Here is a 19,076-nt window from a genome sequence, read left to right on the forward strand (position 1 = left end):
GTTGTGATACGAATTTGATTACATATATAGTTCTGGTTTTTAAGAGTTAAACAAATACATAGAGTATTAGATCAGAAAAATACTTATATAAAACTAGATATAGCAAAATAAACTCGTACAACACTACTCGAAAACCAATCTAATAATTATAACGAGGTTTAACTTGAACCGAACCCGAATAAAACATTAATGCATGGATTGAAAAATTTAATCATGTAAGAAAATACTTAATTAACTATCGTTAATGTAAGAAAATACATGCTTGAATCAAAGTTGTTCCAAAACGACGTGTTTAGGAGCTGACTTGAGAAAATGACAAGCAAGCTATAAAATATGAAGGTGCATACAAAAGAGTCAGTAAGGAATGACTCATTTGGTCCACCTCTGAAAAAGGCAGCACTGCATGAATCTACTAATTAATTCACTCTTTAGTTTATCGTTAATTAGACGGTCTTAACTTAAAACACGGAAAATATCATCATTTTATAATAAAATGATTAAATTTATCTGTTCGAACAATAAATATATGGACTTTTTATTAAAAAATATTAACATTTTATCCGTCTTAATTTCAATGGATATCACCTGTCTCAATGAAAATTTGTCGTTGTTTATTTTGTTGTAATTAATTAAATATTAACGATAGTTAATTAAGCGGTTTATATTAAAAAATTTAATAAGTATTCATCCAAGTCAGAAAACAACACACCAATTTTTTGAGATTTTGTCACAATATGGATGTGTTTTCAATTAGCTGGACATTTAGGGCCAAAAACAAGGGTTCGGGAGTAGTTCAAAGTTTAAAAGAGTTAAAGCACGCTTATAATTATTGACAATAACTTGTTAACACAAATTCTCATTTATGATGATTCATAAGCTTATAACGTCATATAACAGGTTAAAATAATGTTAAAAATGGAAGATGATTGAGACTTAGGAGAGTCACAACTCACAAGTCACTTTTTGTCAAGAATATCTGAATTGTTAATATATTTTGTATATTTCCGACTCTGTGATATTATTCTTCTACTGAGTAGTACTAAGCTAATGTCAAAGTTATCATTCTCGGTATAGAAAAATAAAAATAAGGCGTAATTATTAAAAGGACCTCTAAAATAAGGGTCGGAGCTAAAAATGGAATTTTAGAATCACACACTTTTTTCTTGTAGTTTAACATCTTTGTTAAGGCCTCATGTTCAGGTATTTTCGAATAGCAAGAAATGGTAATTTTAACTTTTTTTTTTATTAGGGTAGCGAGAGACGAGAGTGCTACATCTTGCTACTATGTAGCTCCCTGACCTCTATATTATTGGTTTAATTTTTTTAGTATATATTTTGTTTTTATTAGGAGTCATAAGTTAGGGAAGTCAATGGGAGAAATGTAGGAAATTAAAGGGCGGTTTAAGTTGAGTCATGGACAACAATGTAAGACATCAAAGACAACTACCCGAGTGATGTAACCACCATGCCACGCTCTTACCTTATCTTATTGTCTTTTCTTTACATTTAACCTTTCCTATTTTTTTAAAATTAATATAATTCAATGACGGACGAAGTAGCTACATTTCTTTCTCTTGTAAAGTAACGATCATTCGATGCAGTTTTTGAACGCAATTTTCATCTGGGGTTATTTAGAAATTTAAAAGCACCCTCCTTGTGGTAAGACTGTGTACATTCGACCTCCCATTTCCCCGCAATTTGCGGAGTAGATTGAAGCACTCGGGTAATGTTATAATTCAATGAATGGCAAAGTAGGCATGGAACTCAAATAATTTACTTTGATATCCTATCTTAAAATGTTGATAGTACAAATTGTTTGTATCTTTCGGTTTCCTTCGTTTTTGAACCAGATCGACACATAAGAAGTTAGAGCCAATTCTTTACAAGTTCGTATAAGACTAATTCTATTGTAAATGCCAGTTAGCTTCATTAGTAAAAGAAAATCCTACAAAATTATGTGCTACTCGTATTCATTTCTTGGAAGGGGTCTGCATCTTTCATGAAGAAAAAACCGAGGGATGGTGTGATAGAGAGATGTTGACGAAGCTATATTCATGTCTTTTCATGAACTTCACCATACCTGAGCCATCCTTCCAAAAAGTCCAGCAAAATAGCGCCTAAGTTGTCGGGCCGTTCCAGGAGCACTGCTGATTGATACTGCTAAAATATTCGGCATTTGCTAGTTAAGAAAACGCATTCTTGCTGGAAAACATGTATAGCACACTATCATGCTTCAATTTTTTTTTTTTCTGAAATTACTTACCTCAGTTGCCTGCCCTATTGTCTGAATAATACGATTAAGAAGCTTGTTCTCTCCACTTCAAATGAACCCCAGGCTGCAGTCATTTGTAAATAATACACACTGCAACAGGTCGTTCTTTGGTGAAGCCAAGCGACCGGGATATACATCCGAGGAACAAGTCTTGATTTTCTTGTTGTTTGTCATTGAGTGTTTTCTGAGCTCTCCGCTCTATTTTCACTGTTATCCCTTTCAATTAAGGATGCACTTCGAAAATTCTGAAAATTACAGTGCAGGTTACATAATTGAGAGTAGAAAACAAAGTGTTGCTTGATATACAAACTCAAAGGGGTTGAAAAGTACCGCATTTCTTGTGCTACTATCTGATCTCTGCAGTCAGTCAGAATGATAACGTTATATTGATAAGAATTCACAGTAAGATCGTGATAAAAGAAGCTTGAGACGTAAATTAAATCAAATTACCTGCATTAATGACCGAGAGCGTGCTACCAGCAATTTGTTATTCTGTGCCATTGTTATAGCTTGTTGACGGAAGATTTTATTCTCCGATTCTAAGTAGGTAAGTCTATCCTCAAGCCTGACAGCATAATTGATATAACTTCATAAGCAACCAAAAAAGATAATACTTGGCACATGTATCAACCGGGCACTGGCAAGTCGCAGCCACAAGCACTCTATATCGTCCATAGTTCAAATTTTCACATCCGATCCCATTACAAACAGAAATAGTAAAGCTATATAAATCATACAAAAACAAAGCCTACAGTATGTTTTAACTTTTAACTGTGGTACAACAGCAACAACCCTAACAGGGCTCGAAGGCTCGTGACATATGGTAGAGTAAAAGGGGGAAGGAGGTAAGATGTATGCTGCCTTAGCCAGTTAGCCTTGTATTTAAAGCAAAAGGAGGTTGTTTATAAATTATAAATAACCAGTTATAAAAATCCTAGTCCGTCAGGTGGTAACGCTGAAGGAATCATTAACAACTGCAGACTACTAAAGATTAAATAAGCTAATGGTCGTAGCAATAATACGAGTATAGCCAGTTAGCCACCACAAATGACAAACCTTGCACATTCAAAACTCCAGCGGAATATAAAAGAAACAACGCTAGATGATCCTGCTGATAAGTATCGGTGGAATTGCTCTTCCCAGAATCTGAAGTCCATTAGGTAAAATTCAAACTAATTTCTATGCATTGCGAACTGAGCCCCGTGTTAAATCCTTAACTGTGATACTTGAAAATCTGTCTGGATTTTGCTAACACAACTAAGTTTACCAATCAGCGAAAGAAAAAATCACACCAGGTTAATCAGTTTGGTTATTCTTCCTAAATAAATATAGCTCGCTCCTTCTTAGATATGATCACATCATAAGCTCATGGACTAGCAGCGAAGTATGAAAGTGCACTACCAAAGCATTGAAAACAAACAATATTTCTTAAAAAGTTCTCCAGTTGACAACTGCATGGTGACGACATCGAGGTTTAAACATAAACCAGGGACAGCAGCTTTCAGATAATAAGTGCAGAAAAGTACGAATTGTTACCACATAACGCACTTCCAGAGCTCCAATAGGACTGATGAGGTAGATACAGCATACAGCGTGAAATAAGAAAGCGTCTTGGAGACACTGGTCATCAGAGGTCACAGTATATCTCAAATAGAAATATTCCAATTGATAGAATTCAGGAAATACACTCTTAAATTCCAACTTTCCCGTAGTTGTTATCTGTAGAAGGATCCAAATTCAAGGAGTTTCTCCCATATCCAGCAATTAATCAGCACTTACTTTGTCACGCAAAATGCATTAGAGGACAGCTATGAAGTACATTGCATCTAACAAGCTAAAGCCTCTCATCTTGGCAGGAGAGGGTCAAATGTAGGAATACTTGCGTCTTACAAAATAGGCTATTGACCTTTGATGATAAATGCCACCAATTTATACTCCCTTACCAATAGATCGATCCACTTTAATGCGACACATGTATGAACTATCAACATATATGTTACCTCAAGTCCTCAACACTGTCTTCGAGCAGTTAAGCATTGCAGGTATCTACGAAGTCTCCAAGACTAGTGTCTTATAACCTAAAATTCTTCTCAACTCATGAAGGAAAAGGTTTCTGATACAAGTGTGATGAAGGACATGGTGATTTGGCTCCTTGCAGGGGGTAAGGCTCGAACTCGGGACTAATTGAAATTACTGCACAGCTTCTCAGTAGCATGCCGATTAATTAATTAGTAGCTTAGTCAAATAAAACTAATCTTAGGATTAGAATTAATTAGCTGTTAGATTAATCTTAGCTATGAGAGTTAATTATTTTAATTGTTGAATAAGTTGGTTAGGGCTTAGGAGTCCTATTTAGGACGTGTGTCTGGCGTAAGACGTTTTATACGTCGATTAGCAGAAAGTTTTAATTAACAATAAATATAACTCGATTGAATTCATTAGGATAATCAAGTTATTAATAAGAAAGCAGTTTGTACGTTTACAATTGTAAGCACAGATTCAACGCGCTTTAGTTCCGCCATTGTTATAGTTTGACGCGTTTTCAAGCTTTAACACGGGTTATAGTCATTAGGTCTTGACTATAATTCACCATTGTTCGGATTATAGGTCTAATCCGAGCAAATATCCCCTTCTTGTGTCCGTTAATTTCTGTTAGATTGTCACGTGATTTGTGACAAGTTTCTAGTTCGTTAAAATTCGTTACTCGCTTCCGCACTCGTATCAGTTTCACTCTAATCTAAAAATACACAACACGTAACCGTTGGTTCATAACACGTAACTTTTTGTGCATTCAAATAATCTTCTGTGCTATTGGTAAAAAGGATTTCTTTGACCAATAAAGGAAAAAGTCGAACTGAACATATGGATTCTTCAGAGATTATAGGCTTAAGTTTCATTTCCTAGTTTGGAGCAGAAGTGTTAAAACACCCAAATAATTAATCAAAAACTATTCTACCAACTCTTGCTCAATTGGGTTCAGAAATACAGAATTTCTGTGTGTGTGTGTACAATCAATTTATATGAATATAAGAATATCTTTTCAGTTCAGTCTGAGCAGCATTGCAGAATTAAGAGAACAGATGAAGGTACAATGGGCATTGAACAAACTACCAAAGGCTACTACTCGTAGTAAGTAGAGCATAGAATATTGAGACTTACCAAAAATTCGTTAGATAAGGAGGATATCAAAATTTGATGAGGCAGGATCAGATGATGCAGCTTTGTGCGGCCTTCAACTGGTACTGGTGTAGGAGGGGGGAAATGTCATCTTTCAGGGAAAGAGAGATAAGCTCAAACAAAAGTAAATGGATTGCTCACGCATTACCACGGAGCAATTCCAAAGATAGGATTGTGAATTTGTGATGCTTTCTGGACAAACTAACACATAAGTCACTGTTGGACTCACAAGCCCTTCAGGATGATAAAGAAAAGCGCCTGTGACACCTAGGTTCGGGTTAATCCGGTTCAATTAACTGATGGTGAATTTGGACATTGAGTGTAAGGTGCTCATGATACAATCACTCAGCTTCTACACTATCTTAGGAACATTTTCGTACAAGGCTATGGACCTGTACTGTGGGTCAATCTAAGGAATTATAAAAGAGGAAGAGCAATTTCCATCAGAAAAAGTCATCGAAGGCCCCCTCCTGATCACTTTCCCAGTTGATAGATCCTGCACAATGCGCATCAAGAGAGACAAAAAAGAGGGCATAGTTACTTTTAAGGTATCAATGAAAAAGATGGTGTCTTATGGAATAGAGATTCACAAATGAAATAATGGGTGAAGAAGTGAAGAACTATGTTATTTCAGTTTTTCTTAATGCTTCACGACATTTGGGTGTAGAGAACATGACACTACAAAAGCTGGACTAACCTGTATTGTCCGCATGTGAAAGATCCTCAGTAATCAATTTGAGAGCATCAGGATTTAGGAAGGAAAAGTTTGTTGAAGTTGAAGCAGGACCCGAAAAAGATAAATCAGAATCAGAGGATGAATCATCAGAAGAAGAGGAAAAAACACCGCCCCGGGCATCTCTGACTGTATACTCTGAAGCACAGCTCGACTTTGAGCCATGCAAAATCATTTTCAGCTCTGAGAATTGGTCAGACATGCAGGAAATCATCCTGAGACATACTAATTACATCTACCATTAGTCAAATAAGGAACAATCCCGTAATTATTTACTCTTTCAACTACAGTTACCTGCAAATTTGGTTTGCCTAAGAAAAGACTTCAAAAATATGATAGCAATGATCTATTAAATGGCTTCAAAGCTAACAAGGCTAAGGTAGGTATATATTCAGGCCAACGGAAAGCCAGCTGCAGGAAACCTTCGACATTGTTGTACTCGTTGAGTACGAGTAGCCAATAATAGAGCACTAGAGGAAATGATATATTGAGCTTTAAGAGCTGTATCCGGATGACTCTACATGAAAATTATTCAGTGGCCTTTGTACATAGTCTGAGGGTTTGCATCTTTGACTTTTGGTTTTAGTTTCTTTTTTTTTTCAATGAACTGCGGTCTGCGGGTCCCACGCCCATGGACCTTTGGTAACTTCAATGTACAGATATCATCAAACTTATCAGAAAGAAAAAGAAACACTGGAACGATACAAACTAAAATAGCAAACACTTCGGATGCATAAATTACTTGGAAGTATTACCTATTGAGAGAATCTTGAAGTTGGTGAACTCTTCTCTCTGTTTCTTCTAGTTTCTTACGTTTTTCTTCATTTGATTCTTGAGCTTCTGTATACTTTCTTTCCCATTCGTCAGCCCGTTGTCTTTCTGTCTCTAATGATTCCTGCATAATACGAACAGCTCGATCATTTAAACAGTCAAATTGCAAAGAACAATTCCCAAAGAACAAGCACCAAGTAATCAAGCATGTGACCACATATAGATGTTCTAACAGGCTAAGCAAACATGGGATTTTATGACGAAGGGAACCCTGAATTGAGAAGAAGTAAAGGTACAACTTCCAAACAAAAAAACAGTGGTACCTGTTAACTAACATCACAGGCAACAAAAAGACAAAAACCAACAAGGCAACTCGGCAGTTCAATTACCTTTAATCTGTCTACTTCTGCAGTTGAAGCCTCAATTTTTTCAAAATCTCCAACACTAACTGGAGTTTCTTCAACAACAGATGCTGCTTCTTCAATTGCCTTTTGATCCACCGCACACTCTTTTCCTAGCAAGTCATCTTTTTCATCAATTCTCGTCTGCATCTCCTGCAAAGATTGTTGTAACTCTGCTATATCCTGCTCTTTAGACTCTTTAGAATCTCCAACACTAACTGGAGTTTCTTCAACAGAATATGCTGCTTCTTCGATTGCCTTTTGAGCCACCGTACACTCTTTTCCTAGCAAGTCATCTTTTTCATCAATTCTAGTCTGCATCTCCTGCAAAGATTGTTGTAACTCTGCTATCTCCTGCTCTTTAGAATCCCCAACACTAACTGGAGTTTCTTCAATAACAGATGCTGCTTCTTCAATTGCCTTTTGAGCCACTGCACACTCTTTGCCTAGCAAATCATCTTTTTCATCAATTCTCTTCTGCATCTCTTGCAAAGCTTGTTGTAACTTTGCTATCTCCTGCTCTTTAGACTCTTTAGATTCTTCCATGTCCATCTACGAAAATCCATAGAGGAATAATATATCTATTTTCCTACAAAAACATTGATATTTCTATGGGATGGGCAATTTATGTTTCCTAAGCAACGTTGAGCAGGCTGACTAGGAGATTGTTTTTACGGTATCTTCATCAGCATTAGTAAGCACAGTTGGGTCACAGATCATTTAAAGCAATTATACTCCAGAAATATTTGCATCGACGTTGTCATGTAGGGAACTGAAATACTCCCTCCTATTCTTTGGAAGGTTCCCTTTTCAAATTATGTTTTTAGATAATTTTGAAAAATAGAGCAACTCCAAAGTATATGAGGGAGTAGTTTTCTGGTTTACCATCTTCTGGACCCAACTCATCTGATCTCAACAGAAGATGGGCTAATAGTTTGCCATTTGTATCTTCGAGACCTGAAAATACATTACTACACACTTACAGCTTTTAGCAGAAGCACCATCAATAACGTGATTTAGATGTCAAGACTCAGGAGTCAGGACCAAGCGAGGCCCACCGACTAAGTCGTGGGCATTATTTGCACAAGAAGTTTATAACTTGCACACCTTGGTTAATGTATAAGGAATTTCAACGACAGCTCTGGAGTAGACTTCTTGTGGAGTAATAACAGGTCACATTTAACATTACCCTACAAGTCTAATAAGTCATTTTGAAGTTTGTTGCTGTTTTTTTTTTTTCCAAAGCTAGAATTGGCTGCCAAGTCCCATCCGATGGGCTGGAGAAAAGCAGCATTAACTCCCATGGTTTCACGGAAACTAACACTCATACAGAATAAGGAACAATTCTAGGTATCAAGAAAAATACCCTTAAACGTTTTTCTGACTGCAGCTGCCGAGTGAGTTCTTCAACTTTTTTCTCGAGTTTATCTTTCGCTTCTTGGAGTGCACCTGTTTCTCTGGCAGCCTGATAGAAAATTGGCAGGTGTATATAATGGTAGACTTGAAAGCAAGCAAAACAAGGCATGACAGACAGCTTGTCAATAAACAAACAACCAAAAAAAATCTAAAACATAACCTTATGACTTATCACGTGAAGTTAAGCTGACTAAAATTAGTTACACGAGTGTTAATTTCTTTCAGACAACATTCTTAAGCCAGAGTTTCAAACCAGAACAGGAAAAAAAATGTTTTCTTTGGGTTTTCATGTTGGTGAGTTGTCAAATGTAGCTTCATTTACATAAGTAGAGACTTAAGAACTTGTATAGTGACCAACACTTCTAGTGCCCATCACGACTATCAAACATTCAAACCTGAGTTCAATTGTAGTTATCGTCATAAGTTTCTTGATTAAAATCACAAAAAAACACCAAATTAAATTGAAAATCCAACAAACTTTAACAAGTTATATGATAGTATGATTATCCTTATTATAATGTTGGTAGTTATATTACCAAGTTACTTCATCATAGTTATATTACCAAGTCACCCGAATGCTCTTGAAATTTCACTTGTGATTTTTTTAGACTCCGAGGATTTGAACTTGGGACCTTAACAATCATCAGAGCTCTGATACCATGTAATACGATTTCAACTGAAAGCTTAAGCTTGTGGTTAAGAACCAGTCAATGATTTTTATACCTACTAACAGCTATTCAGTTCTTTTTTTTAAAAGAAGTTATACTTCCAAAAACCAGCAAAATTAGAGGCAACTGAAGAAACATCCGAGTGGAGGATGTGGTTTGCTAATTCCCATTTTGAAAGATATTAGAAATTTGCATTGAGACCAGAGTGTAAGAAAACAGTATGAGCATACACATCATAAATTGTACGCACCATCTTCAGCTTCCTTAGTTCTTTTCGACCTAACTGTCCCCTCCATCTGCATTGAGTAAAAACTGCCGCCCACTTGAGCTTCTTGTAATATGTACATGACAAATAGCATCGCCAAAGAGCCTACGATTATCCAGTCCAAATTAATATCAGTACCCTGACGAAAGATGACTCAAAACGATTTCTATTGAAAATTTTCTAACCTGAATTATCACTGCTGCTTTTTCCTGCCTTTTAGATCTGAACTCATTGCGAGCAGCCATGACACGTGCTCCTGTCTGCAAGGTCAGTGCCGAAAACTGAAGTGTTCTGAAAGACTTTCTGGATAAGTGTCTGCGCAAGTCCTTCTGAATTTTGACGGAAGATGCCTCTCTTCTCATTTTCTCAAACTTTTTGCAGACCAGTCTACCTATTAGGCCAGGAAAACAGCGTTAAGGAAAAATGGAAAACGAAACATTTAACAAGCCTTGAAAAATATGAAAAATGCAAAACAAGTTGGAGATTCACTATAAAATATAAACAGAGCAACATGATGTTCTTAAAACGCCCAATAGCTTACCTCTGCAAAATGTTTGCATTATAATAGCAGTGTTGCACAAAACTAGAAAATGCTGGCGTGTAATATGAGTTCTAGTTTTCCTTTGGATAGTCTTGGCAGCACTGTTCAGTATCTCAGCTCTACGCCCATCTAACTCAGCCATTTGACCAGCTCTCAGAAAAACACTTGTTTTACCTATCTATAGTTTTTGATGAGAGATTAAATACCGAAATGAGAAGCTAAAGGACGATAGACATATATCAAAGAATATACCAGCCGTGAGTGAGAAACATAACATCTCAGACTGTTTCTTAGCATTTATACAAATTGTAAAGCAAACTCAATTTAGCAAAAAAAACAACTAAACTCTACGTCAACAAAACCTGCAGAATTTGAATATACAAACAGACGATTTTTTGGCAAGCAAAACAGATGCCAAACATTTATCATCAAGGAGTTCATTCTATGATATAATTTCCTCTTGATATGAGAAATCAGATATTGACACTCCTTACAGTATAGTCTTTTCAGAAAGAAACATTGACCAAACGAGAAGTTTCTATGATTGTTACCATTACCACAGCATAATACGGGTAAATACAAAATGATAAATTTTCTCTAACCTGATATCCAGCTAACCCCATCTTTTCCAAGATCTTTGAGCACACGACCTCGTCTGGATCTCTGTGAGTATAAGTAAAATGAACCAGAATTCATTGGTTGCACCATCTCAACAGAAAACACAACTAATATTTTCTTTTAGATACAAAATCAACACTTACGTCCCTGTCACTGCCTCTGGAGAAAGCATCTTAAATCGGTTAATAAATTCACAAAATGTCCTATGCGTGGGATATCCAGCACAGCTTATCCTAATTGCTTCTAGAACACCCTAAACAGAAGTGTTAGTATATAGGCAGATACAGTTAACAGAGCATGAAAATAAGTTTTGTCACTAATATGTACTCACACCACAACGTAGCTGCTGCATGACACTGTTATTTTCAAATATAGCAGGTTTAAGAAGATTATTTGGTTTTACACATCTGATGTAGTGAGGTTCTGTAGAATTCAATGTATCCATCAGTTGTTGTAGTTGCATCTGGATCAAAGTAAAGTTTAGTTTATATTGTACAACAATTAAAAAAAATGCAAGTATGATGGTCAATAAAGTGAATTGCCTATCAGAGTATCAAATACCTTAAATCGAGTACCAATAGACGAGAACTTAGATGACTTATTTGTCTCCTCAGGAACTGAAGGGAAAAGGCCCGCTACAAAGGAACATTTGGAAGCAGCCAACAGATCCTGATGTTCAGCAACAACATAATCTTTGTTTTTGTCCAAAAATAGATCAGATTGGTATTGAACCTACAGCAGGGTACAACAGTGAATGAGAATTATAAAGCCAGTAGAATAAAACCCATTATTTAGCAATGACACAGAAAAAAAAAATGCAAGTAACCTCTCCAGCATAGTGAGCAATAGTGAAATCGGTAAGAGACAACTTTGGCTTGATGAAGCATTTGTGAGTTTTGAAAGTCTGATACAACTTTTGCGAGAAGGTTTCATGAGTCGACTTGGGGAACATGCTGATAATAATTAGAAAATCACAATCAAAACACTGCTTTTGTACTGCTTGTTACTTTACGAGCGTGCCGAGCTATAGGCCCATTTTCTTCTCTATACTGGCCATCAGAAACTCAAGGGAAGGGCAATGGCCCAGGAGTAGCACTGTAGTGTAGTGAAAATAAAAAAGTTATATGGAAACTGAAAGTATGCAGGATATCTTACCAAGCTTCATCAAGCAGTGCAATGATTCCTCCAGGTTTCTGCACAAATAACGAGGAAAACTCAGAAATCATCCTTATTTAAGGCTCCCATCTAAGCCTGATGAACAGTATTTGTAACTTGCTACCACAAGAAAGTGTCCTTCATTAGAGGCACTATCTTCAAATTTGACTTTCTAATATGCACCACTGAGTATTGCAATGACTAGCCAATAAGAAAAATATATGTATCACCTTCTGTCGGGATCAAGTCAGTTGGAGGCATAACATAATATTTATGAAAACGCGGCATGCATTGCCATTCATATCCTTTCATGCTTTTTTGAAAAAGCCCCGTCACATGATTTCAATCACAACTCCCAATTTTTTTTCCCTTTACCAAACAAACTTAACAAGTGCAACTCATCTTTCTCACCGATTCCTTGATTTAACATTAGGCTAAAACTGTGCATTTTATAACAGATGCAGTAACAAATAAACCTTCTCAATGAGGTCCAAGATATCTTGATTATCCACGAATTCAATATAGCTCCAATCAATTTCCTCTTTGGTGTATTCCTCTTGCTCCATCTTAAAAACATGCTGCAGCTCACAAGTTGATAAAGCTTAGTTATGCAATCACAAAACGCTTAGTGTGTGTTTGGTTGCAGGGATTTGGAAGGAAAGGGAGGGGAGGGATTTGGAGGGATGAGAAATCCATTGTTTGGTTAGCAAAATGGAGATGGAGGGACTTGGAGGGGAGGGAAAATGGATCCCTCCATTTCCGTCCTCCAAGCCAAATTATTTCACCTCCAACAAAGGAAATATTTGGAGGGAAAATGACCTTCATTCTCCTTCCCCTCCCCTTCCCTCCCTTTTCCTTTCCCTCCTTTCCCCTTCCCCTCCCTTTCCCTCCTTTTTTGGTATCCAAACAAGGCCTAAGTGGCTAAGAGACACTGCAATGACCTGATTAAAATGCTGCTGCAGCTTTTCATTTGTGTAATTGATACAAAATTGTTCAAAACTGCACAACAGCAGGACTTGGTAACTCAATCAGAAATGAATTAATTATGTACTAGTAAAACGGTCTTGCAAAAACTTATTGTAAAACCACATTACCGATTGAAGAGAAAAGGGTCAGTTAAAGCAGTCAAAATATCACTAATTATATAAAACATACAAACAAATAAGGATCACTGCTGAGGTCAAAATTGTCACCCACAATAGGAAATTGATCACTAACTAAGATGACTATTGATCGCGTTAAAAGGGTCACTAATTAATGTAAGGCGGTCTTACAGAAGTCTTCATGTTGATTATAAGACCTTCACCGTTCACCTTACTTACCTGTTAGTCTTGAAGCTTTCAAAACCATAGATGTCAAGGACTCCAATTAAACATGTTGAGTTAGGATCTTGACCAATGGAATTGTTGATTTTATCCACCAACCTGTAAATTTAAGAAGAAATAAAGACCAACTTTCATCGAAAAGGATCCAGATATGATCAGCTGCAACATTTTACTAATACACAGCGCAAAACTATTCTAAAAATCCAGTAAATACCAATCAAACAGACGGGAATATATTGTTTTTGCTAGACCATCTCTGTTAGTTGTAGCTGCCTCTGGGTCAAGGCTCCTCTTTATCACTTCCTCCGGGGTGATCATAACACGTTTGCAGAGAGCATCCTCCAAACCCACTAGATCACACCTAAATTAAAAAGGATATATCAACCATTAAAGCAAATAGTGGTCAGATGATCAAATGCACCACAAATTTATCAGCCACATGAACATACATGAGAAGCTCAGCTGCTGTCTGAAGATGGAACTTGGACTTATCATCCTTCGTAACAGAAGAATCGACTTCTTGGCCCTTACAAAATTCTACATTACCCAGATGAAGAATTGCAGCAACAACACTGAAAATGGCATCCTTGAGAATAATTCAACCGACATGTTAGATATGTTAGATATTTCAAGCCGTCCACAGAGATGCAATGACCATGCACAAAACAAAATATACCTGTTCTTGTTTACTTATTCCAACTATGTCCATAGCTCTCCTTGTAGCAAGATATTCTTGTGCATCATCTACACCAACTAACTCATAGCAATTTGACTGATTAAGATAATGGAAAGATTGAGGATTTCCAAGCTTGTACTTTTCAACTTCCTGATCAAGAAAAGAATTTACTAGAATGTTACCATGCTAAAAGAAAAATACAGCTAAGGGTGCACTACCTCTTTAGGTGCAGAACAAAGAAGATAAAAGCAGTGATAGTTGCGCTCTGGATCCGAAATTTGGCAAACACGGGATCTTTCAAGGAGATATGTTCTAATGGCTGCTCCGGAAATTCTTCCCTTCTTGTCAAATTGAATCTCAACAAATTTTCCAAAACGACTACAGCAGCATATGAGGACATAATGTAAGTTATAGCCTGAGGTGCACAAAATTGCATTGATAAAAAGAGGGGCGAAAAGGAAAGTCTAATAAAAAATCCGTGTATGCAGAAGCAAAGCACTTTCTAAAACTAAGCAGAAGAATCAAACCTTGAATTGTTGTTTCGGACTGTTTTTGCATTGCCAAAAGCTTCTAGAACAGGATTTGACTACATTCAAAGCAATTACATAAGTCGAGATTAAACAACAGAGTACAATATTAAGGACCCTCTGAACATTTCAAACTAAATAGTGAAGTGTGGAGTAGTAAATGTACATGGAACCAACAGGATGTGAAAGTTAACACACTTTACATTGCACCATATGCATCTTGTACCAAAAAAGTACATGAATTTCATCAAGCACCCAGATGCAAATAAATCCTCTTTAAGAAACCCCTAATTTTACTGTCCAATGCAATGAAATAAAGATGCACGTACTTTGCACAACTATAATGATGAATTTCAGTTTTTCTTTCACTATATAATACGATCAATAGAAAGAAAATGTACACAGAGATAACGAATACATAAAGAGAAGGAACTTATATACAGTGAAGCTTATAACAAATATTTTGCCCTTGAGTAGCTTAAAACAAGTTTGATGGCATGAAGCTTCCAGAGTAATAAGATGTTATGAACATCAAAGCTTATTAGTCAGGCAATAAGCTAAGTTCAGACAGTGTGTAAAGAGTACCCTGACACTTAAAAATATGAAAACAAAAGTATTTATGTTAACGAGATTCATTTCATGTTGGGATCCCCTGGAGTTGAGAAATACCTCCACATAGAGTTTACCATGTTTCTCAAGATAGTAAATAAATTATTCATTTCATATGACTTAAGTGTTCACCGCTAAATGCTAGCTTGGCAATAGTAACTTGTAAAAGAGATACATCTATGATCTTTCACATGCAAGATTTTAACATTAACCCTTTGCTTGGATCCAATTGTAGGACAGACGGTGAGGGGGTTATCACTTTCCTTCCCAATATTTCCATTGTTTGAAGGATCTTAATTTGGCTTGGCTGTAGGGAAATGAATCCTCCGTCTACCTCCAGCCCGAATTCTATTCAGTTTTCCTACCTTCCCTTTTCCTCCAAATGCCTCCATCCAAACAAAACATAAGTACTATCAATACGAGCAGGCAATCAAATTGGAAAACATTGTATCTTCCGTTCTTGTTCAAAGATTTATACTCAGCCACTTGGAAGTGCATATAATATCTCCATGCATACATATTATAATGCTTCTTACCTCCAAAACTTGCTGCTCAACAGTTCGCCCTTCTGTGTCAGTGCGACCACCCAAATAGGCAAGATAACGCATGAGCATTTTAGTGGTCTCAGTCTTGCCTGCCCCACTTTCTCCACTGACCAAAATGGCATTGCTTTTACCCTCATTTATCATTGCCCTAATTAAATACAATACATGTTGCTATGAGATTCCTAGGTTCAAGCATAAACTATAACGAAAAAGTAAGAAAATAGGACAACAAAATCACCTATATGCCACATCACCAATTGCAAAAACATGAGGGTTGAGCTTTCCCAGTGGTGCTCCCCTGTAACGGTCCATCATTTGGATATCGTAAATATGGGGTAGTCTTTGGAATGGATTTACAGCAATGAGTATATTTCCAGTGTAAGTCTGCCATGATGTCAAGATCAATAGCTGCAACGACTGGTGATCTTCTCTCAAAGACAAACACAATCCTATAGTTAGATATTGAATGACAAGAGAACTTACATATATTTCATCACGTGAATATCGAGCTGCTAAATTATGTAAAACTCCAGGCTCATGCAAGTATGACAACTTTGTCATGTCATCAACTCCACCATCTGGAGCTTCCATATCCATCGGATATAATTTCGATCGATTTGCCGTAATCTATCAGACACATGTGAGCATACTGTGAATATGATAGCCAAAAAATTGAAAATGCCGGGTACACGTAACCCAAACAAAAAGCCTGCAGTGAGAACTATGCTTGCATAAAAACATGCAAACTCATGCTAGAATGCATTCTAATACGCAAAAATTCGAGAAAACGGAGATCAAGTGAAGAACACAAACTGAGGGAAGAAAGCAAATGAACTGTCCAGCAATGAGGAGAAAAAAAAAACGACAGCAGACTATACAAGTAATCAGATGTAGTTGCACTCCCTCTGTCCCATTATGATCTCCTTACTTTCACTTCGAGTTATCCCATTATTATCTTTTCTACTTTTCAAACATAAACTTACATGCACATGCATGGTAGCATTTCACTCCAACAACAACGACAACAACATTACCCCAGTGCCTCAATTGCTCTCGCAAATTGCAGGATAAGGGGGAGTCTTGTACATTGAGAACAAACAAAGTCTAAAACTTTAAGCAAAACAACAGTTATGCTGCCTAGTTTAAAATTATAACCTGTTTCTCATTTGTAGTCTCGATTACTACTTCATCACCATTGATTTTCGATACTTGCCCGCTAATCCAGCATTCTTCCGAGTCCTCAACCCACACATGAGAACCCACCATAACATTCACCTGAGTACCCTGTAACCAATCACCAATTCATCATTCATGAACAAACATACAGATCACCAACATTACACAATGCAAAGCTTATTCCTCCACATTACGCCTTTTTTGTAGCATAAATTCTCACATACAAAAGCCTTATAACAGATTATACACCTCATTTATCCTACTCATTAAATGAGATGAATAAGCCACTATTCTTCCTAATCATGCATTAAAAGAGCTACACAAGCTAATATAAAGTCGAAGTGCGCACAACGGTCTTATACAAGACCCTTTCACCCCTTTTATTTCAACTCCCCAATTTTCAATTTTCTCTTTCTCTATATTCAATTCATGGACGGATTCTTGCATTCATTTTGAATGAGAATTAGGCAAAGGGCATACTATGGAAATATAATGAAAAAAAGTACATGAAAGAGTAAAACCTGCCCATGAATGAGCAACTACGTTTATTTAAAGCAACATGAATCATTTACCTATCAATGTTAACCGAGGTAATTATGTTTCTAATAATCATAATAAAAACAACACAATTTAAAGCATACCATTTAAAATTCGCCTCGCCTTCGATTTCCAGTTAACAACAAAAAGAAATTCTCACAAACCCTAGATCAATCACAATTCACAATTTAACCACATTATGTCATTATCACTGGCACACATAATTTAACGAATCAAATTAGTTCAATTGCACTGAAATTCAATCGAATAGACTTTCAATTGAACGAAACAACGCGGAAACGATCGAATTGGGGAAAATCAAATCAATGGGAAAATTGGGGAAAAAATCGAAAAATTGAAAATCAAATGTAAAGAAATAACATTGATGACGAAGAAGAAGAAGATGGGGAAGAATAATTAGCCTAAAAATGATGCATTTTTCTTGGAGATTAATGGCTGCCATTGTTCTTAACTTCTCTCTCTTTTGATTCTTATTTATACCTTTCGGGAAGAGATCAGGACCGCTCTAATTTGGATCGTCAATTCTTATTTAAAACCGTATGGCGTATGCCTACCGTTGTCAAACCTCAATTAAAATAATAGCTAGTCTTGCTTGTGATGGGAATATCCCGTCACAAGCTTACCTCTCACAAAAAGGTGAAGGAGATAAGCTGGGGCATCTCTTATGTGCTTCCCACTCACCTTTTAATGGGCATTTTGTGAAAGGAAACGGTATCCGTCACAAGCTTGTGACTGATATCGTCCGTCTTCAATGAAATTTTGTGTTAAAGTAAATTGAAAATAAAAGGATGTCGTAATTTATGAGATGCTTTAATCTAACACAAAATCTCATTGAAGACGGGCGATATCTGTCACAAGCTTGTAACGGATACCGTTTTCTCTCACAAAATACCCATGAGAGGTGAGTGGGAAGCACATGGGGGGTGCCCCACCTTGTCCCCTCTCACCTTTTTGTGAGAGGTCTTCAGCTTGTGACGGGATTAGCCCGTCACAAGCAAGACGCTTTGTTAATCTAATACAAGAGGGCAAGACCAATTGAATTTGATTATTAGACACGAATTTGTTTGGTTGTAATTTGCTAAACTAAATCGATTTAAATTAAATTGAATCGAATTATGTTGATCATTTAGGGTAGGACCAACTTATTTGAAATGAATAAAATTATGTTTTTTTTTATTAGGTAAGAAAACTAGGTTGATCATTTAGGGTAGGACCAACTTATTTCATCTTTTCGAATGAGAGAGGTAAATTGAAGCCACCGGCTATGTTGAAAAATTGAATTTAACTCAATTCAACAAAAGTGAGTTGAAATGAAGTATAATAGGATCGGTCTAAAAGGTTTCAAACTCGGGGCTCCCATCGATAATTAATCGATGGTAAGCCCCAAAATTGTTTCATCTTTCAATTAATAATATGCGTATTTGTCATCTAATCAATAAAAGTCTCTCTTTTTGGGAGAATCGTTTTTCAGTTTTTTATGTCCTTTATTTCGGGGTTTTTCCAGTTAATCCTTGATTTAGTTTCAATCAAAATATAGACAAGAGTAATTTGTTGATGGTTCGTCGCACATTACTTCTATGGATACAAGTCATTTGTCAACGATCTATGGAACTAGTAAGAGGTATTTCTCCTTTTACAATTTA

General features: G+C 36.5%; 1 protein-coding gene across 2 annotated transcripts; it reads right to left on the minus strand.

Moving 5' to 3' along the window:
• Positions 1-1,758: 1,758 nt before the first annotated feature.
• On the minus strand, positions 1,759-17,890 carry LOC141591731 (myosin-9-like). 2 transcript variants are annotated; one of them, XM_074412169.1, is made up of 31 exons: positions 17,517-17,890; positions 16,855-16,983; positions 16,183-16,326; positions 15,938-16,083; positions 15,691-15,847; positions 14,546-14,604; positions 14,237-14,396; positions 14,019-14,168; positions 13,792-13,928; positions 13,557-13,703; positions 13,340-13,441; positions 12,959-13,016; positions 12,494-12,595; positions 12,018-12,055; positions 11,689-11,815; positions 11,424-11,594; positions 11,194-11,325; positions 11,006-11,115; positions 10,847-10,907; positions 10,245-10,422; positions 9,889-10,094; positions 9,689-9,808; positions 8,721-8,819; positions 7,343-7,906; positions 6,938-7,077; positions 6,147-6,397; positions 5,432-5,945; positions 2,723-2,837; positions 2,603-2,629; positions 2,264-2,517; positions 1,759-2,160 (listed from the first exon to the last, which is right to left on the minus strand). In XM_074412169.1, exons 1-27 carry the CDS (start codon positions 17,517-17,519, stop codon positions 5,893-5,895), a joined length of 3,744 nt encoding a protein of 1,247 aa, XP_074268270.1. In that variant the 5' UTR covers positions 17,520-17,890; the 3' UTR covers positions 1,759-2,160; positions 2,264-2,517; positions 2,603-2,629; positions 2,723-2,837; positions 5,432-5,892. The 2 variants fall into 2 exon arrangements, with proteins under 2 accessions (XP_074268270.1, XP_074268277.1); XM_074412176.1 differs by lacking the exons at positions 5,432-5,945; positions 6,147-6,397 and having other exon boundaries at positions 1,759-2,157.
• Positions 17,891-19,076: the final 1,186 nt, after the last annotated feature.

The sequence above is a fragment of the Silene latifolia genome, chromosome 1, assembly GCF_048544455.1.
Source record: "Silene latifolia isolate original U9 population chromosome 1, ASM4854445v1, whole genome shotgun sequence".
In the NCBI taxonomy this organism is placed as follows: domain Eukaryota; kingdom Viridiplantae; phylum Streptophyta; class Magnoliopsida; order Caryophyllales; family Caryophyllaceae; genus Silene; species Silene latifolia.